The sequence below is a fragment of the Corvus brachyrhynchos genome, unplaced genomic scaffold, assembly GCF_000691975.1.
Source record: "Corvus brachyrhynchos isolate BGI_N302 unplaced genomic scaffold, ASM69197v1 scaffold122, whole genome shotgun sequence".
Taxonomy (NCBI): domain Eukaryota; kingdom Metazoa; phylum Chordata; class Aves; order Passeriformes; family Corvidae; genus Corvus; species Corvus brachyrhynchos.
In genome coordinates, this window is record NW_008236778.1 from 581,150 (window position 1) to 589,207 (window position 8,058).

At 53.9% G+C, this 8,058-nt stretch overlaps 1 protein-coding gene across 1 annotated transcript in view; it reads right to left on the minus strand.

Moving 5' to 3' along the window:
* Positions 1 to 501: 501 nt before the first annotated feature.
* PRCC (papillary renal cell carcinoma (translocation-associated)) overlaps positions 502 to 8,058 on the minus strand; it is a 16,238-nt gene continuing 8,681 nt past the window's right edge. The window contains exons 3-9 of the mRNA XM_008628793.2: positions 7,998 to 8,054; positions 5,853 to 5,900; positions 4,869 to 5,447; positions 4,088 to 4,183; positions 2,891 to 3,034; positions 2,501 to 2,566; positions 502 to 2,011 (exon numbers count right to left, since the gene is read on the minus strand). Coding sequence (XP_008627015.1) covers positions 1,925 to 2,011; positions 2,501 to 2,566; positions 2,891 to 3,034; positions 4,088 to 4,183; positions 4,869 to 5,447; positions 5,853 to 5,900; positions 7,998 to 8,054 — 1,077 coding nt within the window. The 3' untranslated portion in view covers positions 502 to 1,924. The remainder of the gene's footprint in view (positions 2,012 to 2,500; positions 2,567 to 2,890; positions 3,035 to 4,087; positions 4,184 to 4,868; positions 5,448 to 5,852; positions 5,901 to 7,997; positions 8,055 to 8,058) is intronic.

Consider the following 8,058-nt stretch of genomic DNA (forward strand, 5'->3'; position numbering starts at 1 on the left):
ATGACACCAGTGTCCCAGGGCTGCCCCTTGGAGCACAACCCCCGGCTGGAACAACCCCAAGCCACGGTGGTGCCGGGCAGTGTCGGTGGTGCTGCCACCTCTACAGGAGCAGGGAGCCAGGATGGCCAAAGCCCGGGCTCAGAGGGAAAAGAGAGGGCTGGGGCATTGTAGCTGTTTTGTCTCCAGTAAAAATCACTTCTGACTTTTCACAAACCTGAATTTTGTTATTCTTAGAAGGCTGAAAGCAGAGCACGAGCCCTTGGAACTCCCCTTGGTGCTAAACCCGAGCCATCAGCCCAACGGGAAGTGGGAAAGGGAACCTGGGAGCTCCAGCCCCCACACAGGCTGTGCTCCACACCACAAACTCCCCGGGCCAAGAGGGTACCTGGATGAGGATCTGAGCCCCTTGTGATGGAAACGGGGCTGGGTGGGTTCATTAAAACATATATCCCTTTACCAAATCTCTTCTGGGAGGATTTCACTGTACATACAAGATAAGAATAAATTACTCAACAGTAACTTTATTCTGATCATTCAAATACTCAAAACGGGCTCTGCAAAGTACTAAACATCCAGGGAACTAAACTAAAAATGAGATTAGTTTAAAATGTTCTAAGAAAAGACTTCAGTCATGGGGGTTTGCTTGTTTTTAAGAGGTAACATGGGAGAAAAACCACCTCTTGGGAGTTTTTCTTACCAGAAAAAGAAATATTGGCCATTTGAGCTGTGGTTACAACAAATAAAACCTGGAGTGGTGGGAATATAAGCTAAATAACCAGGCCAGCTCTCTGCTCATTTCAGCATCACTCGCTTTGGTGAACAACTAAGTGATGCCACAGAGATTTGGATCCATGGATTGAGCCAGCAGAGCTGCACAGGATTTGCAGTCGCATCACCTTGATGGAATTCCTTAAATAAAAAAAAGGTTTAATTTGAAGAAGTTAGGGCTGGGCAGTCTCCTCTTCCCAGCCAGGAGAGTAAAGTCAACACTTAATTGAAACAGAACTGATAGAAACAAGCTGGAAAATAAAAAGTACAGTTGGCAGCTCTCCTCTGCGTCTGCCCAGAGGAAACTGCCACCCTCACTCCCAGCCAGCCGCACGTGGGACACTGGGACACTCAGTTTGATGAGTCTGGGAACAGCCTGGGGCAGGACAGTAGGCCTTGGGTCGGGGGAGGAGGAAAGAGGGGGAAAAAGGAAGGACAATATACATGCATACACGGCTCAGGGTATCCCAAAGCCCTGAGTGTGCCGGGCAGGAGAACCTCCCCTCCACGTGCAGCGCTTCCCCTGGCACAGGCTCTGACCTGCACAGGGGTGTCCCCTCAGCTCGGCTCAGGCTGTAGAGCCCAGAGCAAAAACACCAACTTAAAAACCAGGATATCAAAACCATCGGCATGAGAGGAGTGCTGGAGCAGCCCGGACACGAGGAAGCAGCTGTGAGGACATCTTAAAGGGAAGGACAAAATAAAAATTCCAAAGCCAGGCTTGATCTTGGAACTCACCGTGTTCTAGAAAGGAAAATGACACTCTCAATTCACAGCAAGTCCAAGAGAGGAGCAAAGTGGGAATTGGGAGTTTATTGAGCCTCTGCTGAAGGGTCTGGCGTCAGGAGGAACAGCCTGTTCCCTCAGGACAGGAGCTGGAGCCTCACACCCGGCACGTTCCCTGCGGTGCCTTGGGACCGTCCTTGGCTGATTGGAACCTTCCACGTTATCGTTTACAAGGAGGGAGGGGAGGGATTACAGGTGGAGTTTCAGGACCAGCTTGCAATGACCCTTCTTCCTGCCAGGCCAGGGAGCACAGTGTCCTCCCTCCCGCCGAGCAGCCCCGTCCCGGGGGCCTGGCTGACCTCCCGGAGGCCAGGAGACACCGGACACGGCAGGTCACCCGGGACGCCAGCCAAAAAGCAGGACAGATGTGTCAGAATCCGTATTTGGCTTGAGTCTGCCGTCTGCTGAGCTTGTTTTCAGACCATGTGTTTTTCAGTTCCAGTTCCCTCTCCTTGGCCTGCAGAGATGGAGAGGATGCTGTTACCCTCCGTGTTTCAGTGACTCAGCAGCATTCCGGCCTCCTCCGGCCCCACTCATGCGGATTACGGAGCCCTTCAGCCAGAAGCCTCGTTACAGGAGTTAGCATAATCATCCTGACAGAGGCCTGGATTAATTGGGATGCACAGGCATTTCATTCATGCTGAAAAGCAGCTTCTCGTGGGGATGGGCTCGCCAACCCCGGGGCAGAATCCAGCACAGGATCCCAGAGCCTCGGAACATGCAGGAAGGGCAAAGCAAAGCCGAAAGCTCAGGACTGGGACCCCCTCAGGGCCAGGATTCACCTCTGGCCCCACTGGGTCTCACTGGGACTCGGGGGGTTCTCGGGGACAGTTCCTGGTCCCCAGCTGCTGCAGGGGCAGCTCCACCAGCCCAGCCTCGTGTTGCCAAGCATCAAACCCTGCAGTTCTGCCTGGGTCAGCTCCTACACCACAGGGAGGCCACTCACCTGATGGATCAGGTACGTGATCTGGTGTTTTCTCCTTTGCTGTCCTGTGGGCTGATCTCCTTTTTTCTAGAAAGCAGAAAGAGGTGAAGTGTTCAGCCTGGAGAGACGCTTCCCTGGACAGCAAACCAAGACAAGGGCCTGCATGCAGCCATCCCAAGCAGCATTTGTTCCCTATTAAACTGCAGATTCCTTTGGCTGAAGCACTTCCTGGCTGGCCCTCCCCACCCACATGTCGTGTTCTGGGGAACTCTGCTGGTCTCCCACAGGTCATTATTTACCAGGTCCCTGTTCCCCTCCCTGGTGACTGCCCAGCACCCACCACAGCTCCAGATGAGGCTGATGTGGGCACTGAGCAGAGGCTCCAACCCCAGCCCTCACCCTCCACCCCACCTTGCTGAATGACTTCATGGTCTTCTCCTCTGTCAAGGATTTGGTCAGCCACTGCTGGGCCCCGCTCAGCTGGTCGTCACCTTTGATGTCCACAAAGTTGATCTCTTCCCTCCCACGATTCCGCTTGCCTTGCAGACGCTTGAACTGAAGGAAGAACAGAACAGCTGGAACTACACCAAACACTGACCTGACTCAAGGCACAGCAACAGTTTTCCAGCCAGGGTTTTGATCTTTCAGAGAATTTTGTTTCGCTGTACATCAGAGTATCTAAAACTACTTAGCATGAAGGTTATAATCTCACTTTCCTACAGCATTTACTCCTGCTTCCAGACTTGCTCAGGAGACCTTTGGAGTCCCGAGTCTCTCACTTTAAGAGCCACAGAAGAACCTCAAGTTTTGCTGCCAACACATTCACCGGGTCTGTACCAGCCACAGTGTGGCCACAGGACCAGGGCAGTGCCCATCCCCTGTGCTGGCACTGCTGAGGCACCTCCAGTCCTGGGGTCAGTTTGGGGCCCCTCATGACGAGAAAGAGATTGAGGAGCTGGAGTGTGCCCAGAGAAGCAAACAGAGCTGGGGAAGGAGCTGGAGCACGAGGGGAGGCTCAGGGGAGACCTTCTGGCTCTCCACAACTCCCTGACAGGAGGGTGCAGCCAGTGAGGGGTCAGGCTCTGCTCCCAGGGAACAAGGGACAGGAGAAGAGAAAATGGCCTCAAGCGGTGCCAGGGGAGGATTAGGCTGGATAGAGAGAAAGTTTCTACACCCAGAGGGTTGTCCCGTCCTGGCACAGGCTGCCCAGGGCAGTGGTGAAGTCCCCATCCCCAGAGGGATTTAAAAGCCGTGTGGATGTGGCACTTGGGGACATGGTTTAGTGATGGCCTTGGCAGTGCTGGGGAATGATTGCACTTGATGGTCTTGGAGGCCTTTTCCAACCTCAGGAACTGATTCTATTCTATTCTATTCTATCCTATCCTTATCAGGCCTGCAGACCCAGCTGGAGCAGGAGCCCAGCAGACTGTGGGAAGGACTCCACACGTCCACCACACAGGACGAGATCCCCCCAGAAAAACCACCCAGCCCACGCCACCAGAAACACAGGACGTGCTGGGGGGCAGGGCTGTGGCTGCCAAGTGGCTCCTGTGTTCTGGCAGAGCTCAGAGCCAAATTCCACAGGGGGACAGACAGTGAAGTGCCAACCGCTTCGTCGTCGATGAAGGAGGAGTCGGTGCTCATCTCCTGCGGTGGGGCCTGCGCTGGTTCCACCTCTGGGTAGTACCCGCTGCTGTAGTAATCCTGGCAGGGAAAGGGAAACCAGCTGGTCACGAGAGCAATCCTGGAGCATCACTGAGCCATGGACCTGCCCCGTGGGCCGATTCCATCAGAGGGACAAACCAACAAATGCTTTGAGGGACTTTTCACAAGGCTCTGGAGTGACAGGACAGGGGGAATGGCTTCCCACTGCCAGAGGGCAGGATTAGATGGGATATTGGGAAGGAATTCCTCCCTGTGAGGGTGGGGAGGCCCTGGCACAGGTTGCCCAGAGAAGCTGTGGCTGCCCCTGGATCCCTGGAAGTGTTCCAGGCCAGGTTGGACGGGGCTTGGAGCAGCCTGGGATAGTGAAGGGGCTGGAACTGGATGGGCTTTAAGGTCCCTTCCAACCCAAACCAGTCTGTGATTCTATGAATTATTAGAAACAACCTGGGCTCAGACACGAGCTCCAGTGAGCCCTGACTCTGCACCCTCACATCCAGGGCATTTTCACAGGAGCGCACCTGTCAAACATCTGTCCAGCAAAGAACATCTGGAGCTCTCACACCATAGGAATATCCACTCGTGCCCAGTGCTGTGGCTCCCTGTCCCAGGTATCTTGGGCTGGATTTCCTGCCCCATGTCCCAAGTAGCTCCAAAGGGCTGGATTCCCAGGAGCACCCAGTAACTCACTTGAGCCCCTCACTCCACCTCCGGCCAGTGAACCCACCTGGTAGTAGCTCCCGGGGTCGCCGTAGGCTGGGGGGAACTGGCCATAGGGGTGGCTGCCGTAGTCCTCGCCGGGTTTGGGTGCCCAGCTGTGCTGAACTCCGCTGGAGCCCGCGCCCGTCTTGAACTCCAGAGGGGCGTTAGCGGCCGCGTCCTGGAACTGGGGCTCCGGCTCTGTCCCGGGCGGAGGGTCCTCCGACCCCCCCGTGCCGGGGTACAGGTAGGGCTCGGCGCCCGCGGCACTGGGCTCGCTCCTGTCGGACAAGGAGAAGTAGTTCTCTGGCTGCACCTCCTCGTCGCTGTCCTCCTCCTCCTGGGTGATCTGTTTGGTTACCTGCAGCGCCGCGCTCTTGGCCGCGGCTTTGATCGCCGACGGGGACGGAGTTGTGGGCACGGCCGGCTTGGGCACGGGTTTGGCTTTGGAGGAAGAGCTTGGGGCCTTGGCAGGCTTGGAGTCGGAAGCATTTTCTCCTGCTTTCCTCGAGAAGGCGTAGGGCAGGAGTAACCGATTGGTCTCTTTCACTGTCATGTTTTTGGGCTGAGGAAGCAAAGCGGACAAGCCGGAGCCCTCGCTGCGTCCCTGGTGAGACCCACGCAGGACAAACGCACCACAGAAAGAAAAGAGTGAGATTATTCACTTTTCCTGACTTCCTGACAATCATCCCCCCAGTTCTAACACCACCTGTGGGTTTCCCGCTGCTTGGCCACTCTGAACACACGGCACAAAAGGCCAAGGGGATTTTGAAGGGAAATGAGGTACTTGCAAATATCTGCCCAATTCCCAAATTAATGCCTCTTTTGCCAAGATTTAAATCGGTGAAATTGCCCAAAAAAAAGGACTTGAAAATCCACAGGATTTCAGGAATATCCCTATAGCCACGAGGTGATCAGAGTGGATGATTTACGCAAGTGGAAGCCCAAGACTGGTCGCAGTCCAACACTTTTTCCAGTGACAATTGTTTAACTGAGTGCCCTTGTTACCTACCTGAAGAGTATTCTTCTTCTTTGCTGGTTCATCTTCCTCTGAATCTGACTGAGAGAGAAAACCAGAGCTCAGCACAACCTGAGATGGTAAACTAAAGAAGTTGTGTTAATAAATCCCAGGAAAATAAACCCAAAGAGATGGAAGACCTCCAGGTGCACAGCAGCAGGTCAGGGCTCTCCTTCAGAGGGACAGACAACAACAGAGTTACTGGAGGGGAAGCACAAACCACACAAAGGGTGTAAATTTCCCTGCAGGGATACAGAGAATTGTTCCCAATAATGCTGGAATTGCCAAATATCCAGTTAAAATTCGAGTGGAAAGCCTGGTTGACATCTGCAAAGGCCCTAAGTATCCTTATATTTTCATGGCTCCTCAGAGAACTTGGAAGAGGCAACAAGGATTGAGGGCTTGTGCCAGTTTACCTCCAACCCATAAACCAGGGAAAGACAAGGAATGTGTGTAAACAAAGAGAGCTGGGAGTGACTGTAAACCCACGTGTTGGTTTGGGAGAGAGGACACACTGCAGCTGCCCTGGGGAGGGGCATCCCCTGGTTCATCTCCAGGGGATGAACTACAGCGATGGGAGGGATTTTAAGGAGAAAGAGGGAACAACTGAGGACATCAGTCACAGGTCAGGGGACCTCCAGGAATCCCAAGTGGGAACTGCTCAGAGCAGCTCCAGTTTAAGGTACTTTCTGTCCCTTCAACATTCACTTGCTCAACACTGACAACATGCAGGATGTGTGGTCAGAGCCCACCAGGCAGAGCACGGAGAGGGGTAAAGCAGGAACAAATCCCTGTTTGTTCCAGCTGCCTGGAATCACACCACACTGCTGCAAGGAGGTAGGTGAAAAGTGGCTGTGACAGGCTGGGATATCCTTCACCCCTCTGTCCCAAAGGCTGAACCTCCAGAGCTCCGGGTCTGGAATCTGCCAGACTGGGATGGTCATCGGGAGCAGGGTGGTTCAGGAAGGGATGGGGAACCTGTGTCCTCTCCCCCTCTTCCCCTGACTCCCCCAGACTCTTCCAGCAAAGCAACAGCACTGACTTCCTCTGGGCTCCCCCAAAGTGCTGCCAGGCCACTATTAATGGACACTGTTTATAAATCTTTCCTTGAGCCACCCATCCCCATGGAAATGACCCCAAGCTTCCAGTTCAGCTCTTCCTACAGCCACAGGCACTCCTGTCACACCAAAACCAGCAACATGATTGTCACCTCCACATGACAACAGGCCAGGCTGGGGTGACCTGGTCTCATGGAAGGTGTCCCTGCCTGTGGGCAGTGTGGAACAGGATGAGTTTTAAGGGTCTCTTCCAACCCAAACCACTCCAGGATTCCAAGTGCTGGTTTAGATGAGATATTAGGAAGAAATTCTGTGAGGATGCTGAAGCCTGGCACAGGGCGCCCAGAGCAGCTGTGGCTGCCCCATCCCTGGAAGTGTCCCAGGCCAGGCTGGACAGGGCTTGGAGCAAGCTGGGACAGTGAAAGGTGCCCCTGCCCATGGCAGGGGAGTGGAACAAGATGAGTTCTAAGGTCCCCGCCAACCCACATAGAATCCACGATTCTATGACAGTGCTGTCCCAGAGGAAATGAGCAGTGGGGAGAGGATGAAACCTGATCAGTGGGGATCCCGAGTTAAAAACCAGGGGGACAGGGACCTGCCTTTCCCTGCTCTCACTGTCTGGGTTCACACGCCCTGCAAGGCACAGTAAACACACACACACAAAAAAAAAAAACCAACACAAAATGAGAGGGAAATGGTCACCTATAAGTTTGGATGATGCCTGAAGCCTTTAGATAAACAAGCAATAAATTGCCCAAAAAATCTATCACCTGCACAGCAAACAAAAGACTTTTTTGGGCTACAACGCCCTGCAGCTCCACATCATCAACTCGTTAACTCCACGAATAAAGAAGGGTGCAGATAATCTGGGTTTGGCTGCATTATGATTATAAATAAGGTTTCTATATCAGTTTAATTCTGCAAAGCACTTTAGGATTAGGGCAGGCAGCCAGGACAAATCTCCCCGTGGATGACACAACAATAGATCCCGGTACCTCGGTGTGAGGGAGCGAGGGAAGGGACCCGCGGGGGGAGGTTTCACCCCCGAAGGGCTCGAGCAGGGGGTTTGTTCCATACTCACATCCCCCTTGTGCAGCTCGGGCGCCGCGATCCGCACCGGCTCCGTCCTCTTCTTTGGCTTT